The sequence below is a fragment of the Scardinius erythrophthalmus genome (genome assembly GCF_964197995.2).
Source record: "Scardinius erythrophthalmus genome assembly, chromosome: 22".
In the NCBI taxonomy this organism is placed as follows: Eukaryota; Metazoa; Chordata; class Actinopteri; order Cypriniformes; family Leuciscidae; genus Scardinius; species Scardinius erythrophthalmus.
The window spans coordinates 23807886-23821965 of NC_138242.1; the positions used below are offsets into that span (position 1 = coordinate 23807886).

The following is a 14080-nucleotide window of genomic DNA, read 5'->3' on the forward strand; positions in this document are numbered from 1 at the left end:
CAACAGTCTGTGGTGTTATATGGAGATCTATCATCTCTAATGGCTGATCAGGCCCAGATAGAACCTCTTCAGATTTTTCTTGCCTTTCCTCCATTGCTTTGTTGGATAAACTGTAGAATTTGGTTTAAAAAAGCTTAGGGTTAGTTCACCCAAAAAAGGAAGATTCTTTGATCATTTACGAAACCTATAGTAAGAGTTGCTATATAGAGCAAAGATTGTATAGATGTCACAAAGGATGTTTGCAATGTCCTGCTGTTTGTGTTTGTGTCTGTGCAACATGCGTTGCATTGAAGCGAAGCGTGGGTGTGATCTCGTCTTGTGTGGCATGGCTTGATGACTCATAAACGCATCATTGTGATGTTCTATCTCCATCTCTCATCCCCATCCTGACGGTAACCCCTTCCCACCATCATGACCTCATGCAAACGCACACAATTCAATTCAAACCCGCAGTCACAAAGCTGGGAGGATGACATGCTCATCCTGCACTTCCCTAACAAAAATAGCACCTCTGTAGTTCAGCAGAGTTCAAAAAGCTTCCTTTAAATATTACAAACTATAACATAAAAATGTCTTCTTGTCACTTTAATTTCTCGGTTCCTTGTTTTGTTGCTTTCGCTCCTGCCTTGATCTCACCTAGAGGAATCCTCCTATCTGCAGTGAAAACATGATGCCTTCTGATGCTCCAGGGGTCTGTCAGCTCTAATCCTTTCAGAAGGACTCATATCTTTCTCTCTCTATCTCAGTTAATGTTTTATTATTGTGTATATATATATATATATATAAAATAAAATAAATGAAGTTATGATGTTGTCAGAACACACATGACAAAGTAGTTTTTATGGTAAGCATCACCATTTGTATTGCTCTAAAATAACCCTAAAATAACCTAGCAACACCCTAGAAACCATCCAGAATACAATAGAATCACCTTGATACAACCAGAACATGGATAGCAGCATAGCAGCACACTCAAAAACATTCCAAACACCTTAGTATCAACGTAGCAATTCCCTGGCAACTACACAGAACACCCTTGAATCAACTAGCAACACCCTAGAAAACATCAAGAACACATTATTCTCACTAATCAATGCCCTAGAAACCATCCAGTACACCCTAGAATCACCCCGCAACACCCTAGAAAACATTGAGAACACCCTATTATCACCTATCTATGCACTTCAAAACGTCTACCCTAGCAACACCTTAGAAACAACCCAGGACACATAGCAGCATAGCAACATGCTACAAACACTCCAAACATATTACTACACGCATAGCAATGGCCTGGGAACCACCCACAACAGCCTAGAGTTTTTGCAGCAACTTACGCAAGCACCACTAAAAACATCTAGTTGAACTTTTCTACATAAGAGAGTAAGATAAAACGGCAACAGAACCAAAAACAGGATCTTTGTTGGTTGCGTATGTTGAATTACAAAAGTCACATATAAAAAATTTTTGCATCTCCTTTAAGGTCAAATGTAATGATGATTAAAATTACATATTGATACTTTGAGAAATATAAATGGATCTCCTGTAGGTTTAATTTTTTGTTTTCACTGAATGGAGAAAGTTTGTCTACGTAAGTCTCGTACAGTAATACTGTATATCCTGCTTCCTGTGTGTAACTATGAGTGCTAAATCTCTCTGTTTGTTTTCCTCTCTCTCAGTGGAAGCCATTGTGGAGTTTGATTACCAGGCCCAGCATGATGACGAGTTGACCATAGCTGTCGGTGACATCATCAGTAACATCAGGAAGGATGAGGGGGGCTGGTGGGAGGGAGAGTTGGACGGTCGGAGAGGGCTCTTCCCCGACAACTTTGTCAGGGTAAGTGCTGAACTCAGCGTTTGCACTTTTGACCTTTCACTGCAGGAGGTAGTGAATGAATTCACACTACAGTCTCACCACATTTTCCTTAATTTAACATGACCAAACTATTAACATGTAATGCGTGTGTAATGCTCTGAAAAGGTTTATTCAGTGCAACCATTTTTCAATCAAACACCAATTACAACCAAATACACTACTGTTTTTTTACAACTGGTGCAAAAAAATTTGTCATCATGTCAAGCATGAATAACAAAATAAATCAATAAATTGCATCACTTTTTCTGGGTTTTCTCGGTAGTGTTGTAACATAAGAATCTCCAAACATTCTCAAAATCAGTTTTCTTCAAAATCTGAAAGGTTTTTTTTATCAAATGAGACCATGTGCTTGATGATACCTTTATTTTTGTAGAGTTATAAGCCATTACTTTTAAGTAGACCACTTAGATGTGAAATCATTAAAAATGTCTTCAGGGTATTCTGATTGGAGTATCCTTAGCACATTTAATGAATATATGTTATATATCACCCAGCACTAGTGTGTGTTCACAAGTGTGTATGTTTGTGTTAAACTGAACTTAGCAGGCAACCAATGCTTACCATGATCAGAGGATGGTGAGGTTGTTAGTGTCAGTGTGTGTGTGTGCTTACTGGAAGAGTATTGGTCAAACTGAGCAGCACTGGAGAAGAGCAGGATGCTAGTGTTGATTTGGAGAGACAGAGAGAGCATCTCTGCGACTTGTGCGCACTTTCTCTCTTTCTCTCGCTCTCCTTCTCTCCAGTGACATCAATGCATCAGGGGCGTATTGCAGCAGGAAACCTGTGAACTCCACTAGCAGGTTGTCATGAGCTCAGGTGTGAGAGTCCATGAAAGCTTGTTAGCTTAGTAGCACTACATACCTGTTAACTCCATTTCACAAGGCGTGAAATGAGGCTCTTTCTAATCACGCTAGTAGAATTATCAGTATTTTCATAGTACAGTTCTTATTGTACGTTGGTTTTGTTAATTCCTTACTGTAAACACACTACTTTTCAACAAGTAATACCACAGATGTCGGTGTGAACATTAGTGTAAATCATGTGGTTGGGTGAAATGTTAACAGTGTTAACAGTTGTCTTTTTTTAAATGTTTATGCAGGTTAGTTTTTTAACCCTATTGCAAGATGCAGAGTTTTCTTCTTTTAGTCTTTATTTGTTCATATGATATGCACATGTAAATGAAAACACGTGAAGTTTTACTCTAATCACAGTTGGCAAGACAGGAACTTCATCTAAAAACATCATTGAATTACTTTGGGCAAGTTTTTTTCTGTGAAATCTCACTCAAGTCTTTGAGTCATTTGAAGTCTGAATCAAGTCAGTTGTTTATGAGTCTAAATTTAGTCTCAAATCACAATTCCTTGTGCAAAAATATGTTTAATTGATGATACAAATGAATCGTTAAATCCGAGTTTTAAATTAATGAATTGAGCTTAAAAACCCAAACAACATATTTTATACTTTTCTGTTGTATGAAAAGAAAAGATTGCAAAGTAGTTAAAAAAAAGAAACTAAAGCTTTAGGAAACTAAATGGCAATTAAAAACACTTTACAATATCCATAAAGTCTTCTTTTAGTGTTTGTTTATTAGTTTGTTTTGATATGCTCATGTAAATTAAAGCATTGGCAGTTTTACGTAAATCAAATTTGGCAAGGAAAGAACCGTTCATCTTTTAAAGAAGCACCATACTACTTTAGGAAAGTTTTTTTTTTCTGTCTGTCCTCAAAAACTTGTTGTTGGAGTCTTGAGTCATTTTATGTATGATTCATCTCAATTCATAGTCTTGAATTGAGACTGTATTTTTTTAATGTTTTATATTGATTAAAAAGCACAATATACTGTAGATTAGTTTTATTCAGATCCCACAACCTTTAGCTTGTCTGTACTTTAGGACTATAAACTATGCAGTTTATGCAGTGAGACTGCAGCTTTGTGAGGTCACTTCCTCTTCTATGGTTAGAGGGAAGTATAGACTTCCTCTGATGACACTGGGGAGGGTAGGTGCAGTGAGACGCGAGAAAGTCTACGGGTGCAATTTAAACACTTTTCTCAGCTTGAGCATGACCAATGGGCGTATCAGACAAGCTCTAAAGACACTAGAACAATCATCATAGAAGTCATTCCTAAAAGACAAAAAGATTCTCTTCACACACTGGAAGCTGGTTATAAAAATTATGCAGAGATAGTTCACCCAAAAAGGAAAACTTACCCTCACGTCTTTCTAAATTTGTCTTTCTTCCTTTTGTGGAACACAGAAAATATTTTTTTCATAAAATGAGGTGTGGTGTCCAGTGTTGCATTGACTTTAAGTATATAGACAAAAACAGTTACAAAATTCTTTAAAATATCTTTTGTTTCACAGAGTAACATACAGGTTTAAGTTAGCACATTTTTAACTACTAAAATGCCCAAATATACTTCACATTTAAGATCATTTTCATGTGATTTTGTTGTACATTTAATGAGAAGAAATTTGAATGTGAGTGTTAGATTAATGTTACTCTCAATTAATCTGCGTGCTAATTTTTGTATTCTCTCAGCATGCTAAAATGGAGCTTGCCAAATAAATGGCCATTAAATAAGCTAGAGTGAAATTTCCATTCTCAGAATGGTTTGCATAGTGACCATACACCCACATATGGATGATCAACTGTATCTACACGTCACATCCAAGCCCATTTTCAGAACAAAAACACTAACGCAAACAGCAGATCTTGGCTGCAGTGGAGTGTTTCAGAAGCGATTCATGGTGCCTTCATACTAAAGCAGGGCCAGTTTTGTTATGTTCTCTCTGTGGGTTTGGAATGGATTGTGCTGAGTTTGGGTATCAGTAAAAATGGTGTGGGAGTCAGATTTCCACCTGAACAGCTTCATACGGCTCGCAGTGGTCTTAAAGCAGCTGAGTGAGGTTGGAACATTTGCACTTATTTGTGTCTACGCTAACTTAATTCATCCACTGTGTTCAGAGTTCGGCACCTTGACGACCTTAAAAATTTTGAGCAAAAGCAAGATGAGCCAACATGCTGGGGTTTTTTGAAGCTCTTTCTTGAGGACTGTTTTCTTGCTCAAAGGTTGCTCTTTTGGTCTGTTTACATTAATGATTGCTATCCAATCTATTTTTGACCTCATACATATGTTTCAAAAAATATATATAAATCCGATCTTCAATTTTCACGCACTTTATGCAAACATTCCAGAGTTTGTTCCATGATGGCGCTAATCCCAGGCAGCGACATTTTCTGTTGTACATTTTCTTCACCTCATATGACAGTTGCTTTTTAGTTCAAGATGGATGGCAATCTGGAGGGCTTTTCCACTAGCTATCTGATTGTTTAAAACACATTGTGTGAGCACGTCATCTTTAATATTTTGTTTAATATCTCAGGAGGATAGCTAATTCAAATGAGTATGTGTACGTATGTATATGTATGTGTATATGTATGTGTAAGCCCGTCTAAATCGGCCCAATGGCGGTTTCTGATAGAACGGTTCAAGGTCTCTGCACGTTACTGTCTTTATATATAGGCTATATCCGCATGGCAAAGTCATTTAATTCCATTTAAGCTTTTATCTGACTCAATTTTATCACAACCTCGAATTTAGGTTAGATTGACCTATTGGTATTTGGTCAATTATATAATAGTTTAGCAATGTATGTGATTATTCTATTTAACTCTTTACTTTATGTTTTACTCTGTCGCTCAGAGAGTCTTGCGCCGGCCGTTTCCTATCTCGCCAGTCTGATAGATAACCAGGGGTTATGGCTAAAGCAATTCAACAATGCCGTATACACGCTTGCCATTGTTAAAAAGTACCCATTTAGCCCCCTACAGTCGGCCATATAACAACTTAGTTAAAGCCCAAACAACAACCAGAGGTTATGACTAGTACATTAAGATAATGCCGCTTCAACGCTTGCTATTACCTTAATAGTATTTTTATCTAGTCCCCTATTTGCGACTGCATAACAACTTAGTTAAAATCAAGCAGTTAGCTAGGAATCTAGAATCCCACCAGATGTGCCTCACGCTCCTTCTAAACTGGGATCTAGTATGTTCTTAACCCTGGACGCAGATTTGTGGAAACATAAGACTTCACTTAATCTACTTGAGAAAATAATTTCAGAGTAATTCAGATTAAAATCAAATGTAACAATTTGTTATGTCAGGTAAATTTATCATGCCAATTCCATAATCAGTTCAAAGATAATCAATACAATAACATCAAATGCTCAGAGATAAAGAGTAAAAGATGTAGATTAATCCCGACATTTTGAAAAATACATAATGCTTAAGTCTTTAAGATCCTTCAACATTATGGGCTGATCTGAGTTACAGAATTGCCCTGAGCCTCTTGTTGCATTTCTTTATATAGACAGAAACTTCTTTCACATGGAAACATTTGCTAACAATAGGAATTTGCATTCAGAGTTTACACCTTTTGGGAGCAGAATGCCATTTGCCTGGAAGACACACCCTCCTCTGTGTGCAAGTTGTCTCTAAACTCTTAAGAACTTTATTACCTTTGGGTTTACTTCTTTTGGAATGAGACATTTGTACCAGTCGCACCGAGACATTTCAAATTATACCAAACATGTATAATACCGTATGATAATTATTCACATTAAACCATATAGATTTTTGGGTGAATTTTCTTCCAGTTTTTCCAGCCTTACATACTGTATATATATATATATATATATATATATATATATATATATATATATATATATATATATATATATATATATATATATATATATATATATATATATATATATATATATATATATATATATATATATATATATATAATTTTATTTTTGTCAGGAGAAAAATCTGAGAAACAAGAAACTCAATTCCCTTTATTTAATCTTCCAGGAGAAACAATTGAGCATCTCTGTTATGACTTTTCTTCCCGCAGGGTTGAGAAAGTGAGCGTGAACATTCAGACACTCATAGTGTGTCAGGAAATAAGCATCTGAAAAATGTGTTGAATTTTGTCTAGCTTCATTCCCAGACACCCTGTTTACTTGAGAAGTTCATAATCTTATGTAATCTCTTATCAGAGCATTAGATGGTCAACTTTGGGCAAAAATGCAGTTGAGCAGCTGTGACTTACAAACCAGACTTTTGAAAACAAAGTGCAGTTTTTAGCTCTTGGGCATCTCATGTACATTAGTTAATTTATTGTTTTTATTTGGTTTAAATGTCTATTTGTTTTAGGCTGTGCTTTAAAAGGAATCATTTTAGTTTCGTTTTAACCTTTTTACTTTTCGTTTGTTTTTGAACTTCTCTTTCAGTTTCAGCATGCTAAATCATAGTGTGCTAAAACCCTCTCAGATAAGTTATGTCTCTAAAGCCTGCCAAACGTTCAACTCCTATTAATCAACAACTCAACTAGTCAAAGATAAGCAGTGGACCATCTGACTCATTCTCGTGTGATGTATAGTGGAAGTGTGCATTTATCTTTAAGAGAAAGAGACACAAGAAAAGCATGTTGGCATCTACAGGTGTTTCCTGTTTGAGGTCTGCCACAAGTAAATCTCACCCTTATCCTGTTTGTCTGTCGATTTGTGCTCTACCATAATCTGCTGAGCCGCCACATGCTACAGGGAGGTTATGATAATGAGTGATGATAAATAACAGTTGCAAGCACACCAGTGGGCCGGTCAGTTCTTGTACGGGGGGGCTTCCTCTCTGGCAGATTGGTTCAGTCACTCACGCATCCCTGCTTCCTGTTTTGGTGATGTGATAATGGGCCGATAATTGGGCCGATAATTTAGCCTCTTGTGATTAAATGAGCGATGTAATTTTGAATAGACAGGCATCACAAGCGCTCAATGATGGACTCATGCCATCCTGCTTTTCTTTCTCTCTTTTTTTTTCTCTGATTCAATTCGACACAGCTGATAAGGATTGTTTCAATATCACGTTTTTAATTAAGATCAGATAATCTGCTATTCTCTGAATTGAAATAAGGAGATTATGTTCTGTCATAAATTACTTTTTAACTTTCCTATCTCACTTTTGCCCTCTCCTTCTGGATTGTTATTTTACTAGATTTTATTTTTATTTCATTTTATATTTTGGATTTCATCATATCGCATAAATGCCATAAATAGTGCTTGTTGAACATAAATAGTTTTTTTGTTTATGCATTTTTTTTAAATTTGTTTTTGTTTTCATCAACTAGGGGTTTGAACAAGGGGAACGTTAATATATATTAACGTTTAGCATTCAATTGTAACTGCCATTAGGCCAGCATCTCCAGAACATTTATGATTCAGCAGAACAGGCTCAATCTGCTCAGATATTGTGTCAGATGGCCCACAACGCAGAACAACTAATCACTGGATTTGCCAAACTTTGCATGATTCATGGCATTGAGTATTTGGAATATATTCAAGAGGATGAGCTAAATGAGTGTCTTAATTTCTATGTTGTTGTCTTTGCAACTTTTCACAAAGACAGTTGGCATTATTTATTGTTAATATTATTGTAACATTATTCATTTCAAAGTTACGTATCCTCACTGTCCCATTGGAAGGTTACCAGATGAATGGATGGATCTTCATTATCTCCGTGGAGGTGCTTTACATTTTACTTGGTGCCTGAGCTGTTTAAACAAAATCCTTCAAAATCATGTGTGTATGTGTCTACATGCATGTGCATATAGTTTTTTCTATGTGTGATTGTCATTTTTACCTATCTGTACTTTTGTGTGAGTGTGTCTCAGCGTGGGTCTCTGTTCTCGCTCCACTGCACTAATAATCCATTGGGGGCAGCAGCTCATGAAACTGTGTCACAGCCAATGAAGCGTTTCACCCTGAAACGTTGAATTCTGTATCCCGGCATCCTGAAGCACTTGCTGATGTAACTGGTTTGTAGAGCATTTAACCTCTTAAAATAAGAGGGAGGTTTAGGTGGTCTGCTGGATTGTGGAATTTTACGTCATTCATTGTTCTTGCTCCATTCTTCTATTCTAGTCAGAATTGCACTTCACTGCAGTCTCGTCATGATACTGACGAATTCCAACCCACCATACTGGTTGCTAAGGACCTTTCGGTCACATTATTTTGGGGGAAATTTCGCAGGCAAAAAAGATCCATTGTCTCTAGTCAATAGTTCAGCAATGTATGCAGCACAGCTCACACAGAAGTCACTTTCAAACCAAGCAACTTTTTTTTTATCAACATAGCAGATTTAATCTATTGTGTCTTATTGAACCTATTGTGAAATCTGTGCAGGGAAATCTTTCGCCCTCACATGAAAGTCCTGTCTGTCTGTATGTATACCTATTGAAATGATATCTGGATTTCACCTATGAAAATTTGCCAAACGTAGGTAAATGTCCCTTATGTATACCTATATTCTGAAAGAGCTAAGTGGAATAGAACGGAATGGAAAAGAAAGTGGAGCATCAAAAGCAGTTGAGCCAACAATTAGTAAACAACTTTTTCAAGAGGATTTTACACTGTCAACTGTCTAACAGTTAAAGTATAGCACACTGTTAGCATGCTAACTAAATCAAAACATAAGACAATCTAAAACAAGTCAACCATCTTGGTCTTGACCTTGTTATTTATATGTGAAGTGTCTGTATCTTTAAAGATCCAAGTATTGGATCAGTTTACCTGTACCTATATAAGACTGCACATTGTATCTGCAAGTTAGCTTGCTAGCTGCTAACTTGCTACATTAGCTGAAATATACATTTGACCCTTTCTTAATGCCGCAGTTTATGTGGACGTGATCTTGCATCTTTTTATAGCCGCTGTTGAATCTTCATGTTCCCTTTTTGCCAAGCCCAGGGCGCAAGTCATTTAAACATGTTAGATGCTTCAATTTAACATCAATCTAAGGTACTTTTTTTTTAAGTACATTATCTGACCCTATTGTTGTTGCTACTTATGTATTCTGTGTTGTTCAAACCTGCGCAAATAACAGACTTTATGGAATAAACATTGTTAAAACAGCTGTTCAGACATTTTTTGGTGGTGCACGGGAGACATTTCCATTATTCACCTCCTCTGTCTTCCAACGTGAAATTAGTTTTTATGAGAATAAATACATTTTTCATACATCGTGCAGCCTGGTTCTCAGCATGAGTAGGCCTGTGGCATTGATCAAAGAGCAGCGCTAGCTTACCAAGGTCGTCTACACTGTTGTGTATGAGAGAGCCTGTCATTCCCCGAAGCACATGATGACTTTTTTCCCTCCTCCCTGTGTAGTGGAAGACCAAGGAATGATGGGACGCTGTGGAAACCAGCTACCATTGACCATCTGGAGCAGACCAATGAGTGGGGGGGGGAGGAATGTAGATCACACGCACACATTTTCAGAGCTCTGTTAATGCTCTTGCGAACAGGAAGTTAGTGAAAGGGAGTCTCGTGACAGCCCCAAGTATGAGGTCAATGTGTGTGTGTGTGTGTGTGTGTGTGTGTGTGTGTGTGTGTGTGTGTGTCAGTGTATTAAAAGAATAACCATGTTTGAGATTCATACACAAATAGTCAGTCAGTATGTGGTGGAAGTTGAATTCTTTGTGGCCTGAAGTATGCAAGTATGTGAACGCCCCCTTCTAATCTGTTCCTTTGATAAACCCAGACTCTCTCTGTCAGGTGAGTCTGATTAGGCATCTGCTGTTCCCACAATGCATTGCAAAACTGCTGTTTCTGCTAGCAAGTTTATTTTTACAGCTTAAAAGGAAAAGGTTTCGTCTTGTCTGGTCTGTATGTCTGTGTTTGTGCGTACAGTATCGTTTGATTGAGCGCACTGCAGAAGTTTGCAACTACAAACTGTGGTTTGACTTTAGCTCAGTTGAAGCCTTTAGTTTGGCAGGAAGTGTATATTAAAAATGAGCCTTGCAGCTGCATGCCGTAAAGCGAGATGAGCGAAAAGCAACGAGTTGTGATTGTCCCCTCTACAAACACCACAGTTACCATCTTAAATGGTTACCATTTACCAAAAAGTCACCATCTTGTTTTATGTGCAAAATTACATATTTTTTTATAGTGCATAGAAAGTTTTAACTAAACATGAATATGGTTTTAATATAGCTATCCAAAGATATCTTTGAGCAAAAACACAGCTTGTTAGCATGTTAGTGATGTGTTAAACTATGTATTTTCAAAAATCAACAAGTTAGTGGATTGCCTAAACGACCAGTCAATTAATCTATCTTTAGGAGGCCTTATGTAACAAGCTAGTTTGGGGTCTTTTGACCCTGATCAAACAGGTTTCTTTGCATTCAAATATCACACAATAATAGAGCAACGCTTACTTGACCTGAACCCTCAAAAAACGAGTGTGATGCAGTGGCCAAAGATTTGTTTGCATGTGTTTGGCTGCATTAGCGGTGCATAAAAGAGAATTAAAGAAAAATTTAAGTATACAACTTTTCCAAGATCATGTTCATTAGCACGTGTGTGTGTGTTAGCGTTATTGTAACTTAAATACACTTGACAGTTTCATACGCTTTTAGTATTTACCAAGTGTTTGTTCTGAATGGTCCTGTCGTCTGCTGTGTTCAGACTTAAGTTGTGTTTCGATGTTTTCTACATTCAGGAAGTGTACTTTCTTGGAGCAGATAAAATAAAAAGGGAGTTCATATATCTGACTGCTTGTATTCATTGATGAAAATGTAGGCATGTGCAGTAATATTGAAAAGTGAGGATGCAGCGCATCGTGATATAGAATCGAATCGTTGATAATCGTAATCGAATTGAATCGTGAGACCAGTGACGATTCACAGCCTTAGCTGTAACATGAAATAACAATGAACAATACTTTTACATCATTTAGCAGCAGAGTTTCATGTTAAATTGTGCATATTCTACTGTTTTTTAAAGAAGTCTCACCAAGGCTGCATTTATTTGTTTAAAATATAGTAAAAACAGTAATATTGTAAAATATTATTACAATTCAAAATAACTGTTTTAATATATTTTAAAATGTAATTTATACCTTTTATGCACTTATGATGCATAACACACAGACTAAAGTTAATAAATTCAATTTTTTTTTAAGTTTCACCAAAATAATCTAGACAAACTTTTTTTTTGGTGACTAGTCAGCCATTATGACCCATTCCTAATGTGTTTATGGGTCTGCATGATCGTCCCTATTCTTCTTGCTCAAGTTTCAGTGTTTGACCCACTATGTGATCTCCAGCTGTACTTCGGCCCCTAGGGGCCTTGCTTTAATAAGTTACCATGGAAGCGACACCATAAGGTATGCAGGTAGACCATTACACATATGCCATACCATCCATGCTTTTATCAGTTTGGATCGAGCTGCATCTACATTGTAATAACTTGTTTACCACTCTCTAACCAAAACCAAGTGTGGTATTGGTGAATCAGGTCAACCTATTTGGGGAGAAGCTCCAACAGCCACAAAAAAAGAGTTTCTATCCAGAAATGCATTTCTGTTTTAATGATAATTGTACTTAAACACTTAACAGTACTTGCAGCAACACTCGCTTTGCTTCTGAACACTGTGACGTATTCAGATGCTTTCAGATTTCATCAGCTCCATGCTGATGGCTGGCACCGGCTGATCCGATTCGAACAGTAGGACTTTGTGAGATGTGGAGTTTGGAGAAGACCCATCAATCAATGAGCTCGCCTGTCTGCAGTGCTATCACAGTGACTGAGAGAACTTAGCACACTAACAGTATAGTTAATGCTAGGGCTGCAACCCAATGCTAACAGGGGAGATTAAATTCTAAATAGTGTATGCTAAACAATTGTGTTGAAAAATAGCTTAAAATATAGTGATAGAAAATAAGCAAGTTGATCTAAAAAGTTGTTAATGCCTACATTTGATGTCCAAAGATATTGTTATGATGAATGATTGCATTCAGTTTCTTTGTTGTGCTCCATTTGATTGACATGCATGCATACACAAATATTTACATTTTTATAGTCCAGCTAAACTCGCACCAAACCACCACTAATCATCATAAACCAGTCTGAACTAGCATGAAATCCTTCTGGTCTTTTCAGCAGGACGGTTGCAAGTGTGTTGTTCTCATCATAAATAACTTGATAAGGCACTTATGGCAGAGTGAATGGAATTTTGTTTTCAGGGTTTTTTCTTGGAAAGAATGTCTCTGGTATACACACAGATGTGTCTACACACACACACACAGTAACACAATACGGACATTTACAGGATCCAGTGTGATGTGCTGCTCAAGGTCAACTCTTATTTACTGTTGAGGGCTCTGTCCTTTCGATCTGTCTGGTTATCTCCTGACTTTTCAGCAAGTGTGTGTGTGTACGTGTACGTATTCTTTTTAGCTCTCATAGCATTCTGTCTTACCTATATTCCTCATTTTTCTAGGGAAAATTTTAAAGCTTTTACCAATACATCACATGCATTTAAAATATCCATTCTTTCTCTTCCATGAAAACAGACCAAAAATATTGATTCCGTTCTATTGTAAGCGTCATATTTGTGGGCAACATCTAATGTAAAAGGAGTATATTTGCATAAACGATAAACCATAAACGTTGCAAAAATATCCAGTAGCACCTCAATGCAGTACACAAGATCCGAGGGGAGGAGTCGGATCTTATATAAGGGGTGGAGATTGGTAGGTTTAGGGGTGGAGATGGGTAGGTTTAGGGGTGGGTTTAGGGATCAGGGGGTGGAGATTGGTAGGTTTAGGTATGTAAGGTGGGAGGAGTTGGATTTTATCCGACTCCTCCCCCCGGATTTTATGCTCTGCAGTGAGGACCATCTCAAAATATCAGCTGGATTTCATCAGGGAACATTGTATAGAGATTTAAAGATATAAATTGACATCAAAATTGTGTGATATCAGGAAAATCTTGAGGTGTGTGTGCATGGATGTTAAATGCATGATTTTCATGATTGGATATCTCTTATACTGCATTTTCTCTGATACCTTCTCGTTTCACGCCTAGACTGGTCACCGCTCTCTCTCCATCTCTTTCTCACGCAATCATGCAGTCGACATAAAGAAAGCTAACTACTGTAACCTTATTTCATTCCCTGGCTGATAACTTTAAAATTTTATATTTCTGCACATTATTCAGAAAATAAAATTGCATTTTCCTTTGTGAGACACTTCCTGTTTGTGTGTCATGATAAATTCTGATGCGTCTTCCCATTTTATTTTATTTTTTATTAGCTTTTTAAAACACATCTATTAGGTTTGTGATTTTTGAAACATTA

At 37.0% G+C, this 14080-nt stretch overlaps 1 protein-coding gene across 3 annotated transcripts in view; it reads left to right on the plus strand.

Moving 5' to 3' along the window:
• Window positions 1-14080, plus strand: part of sh3kbp1 (SH3-domain kinase binding protein 1) — a 47156-nt gene that overhangs the window by 12646 nt on the left and 20430 nt on the right. For all 3 annotated transcript variants that reach the window (XM_081352660.1, XM_081352659.1, XM_081352661.1), the window contains exon 2: window positions 1677-1834. In XM_081352660.1, the coding sequence (XP_081208786.1) occupies window positions 1677-1834 (158 nt within the window). The remainder of the gene's footprint in view (window positions 1-1676; window positions 1835-14080) is intronic.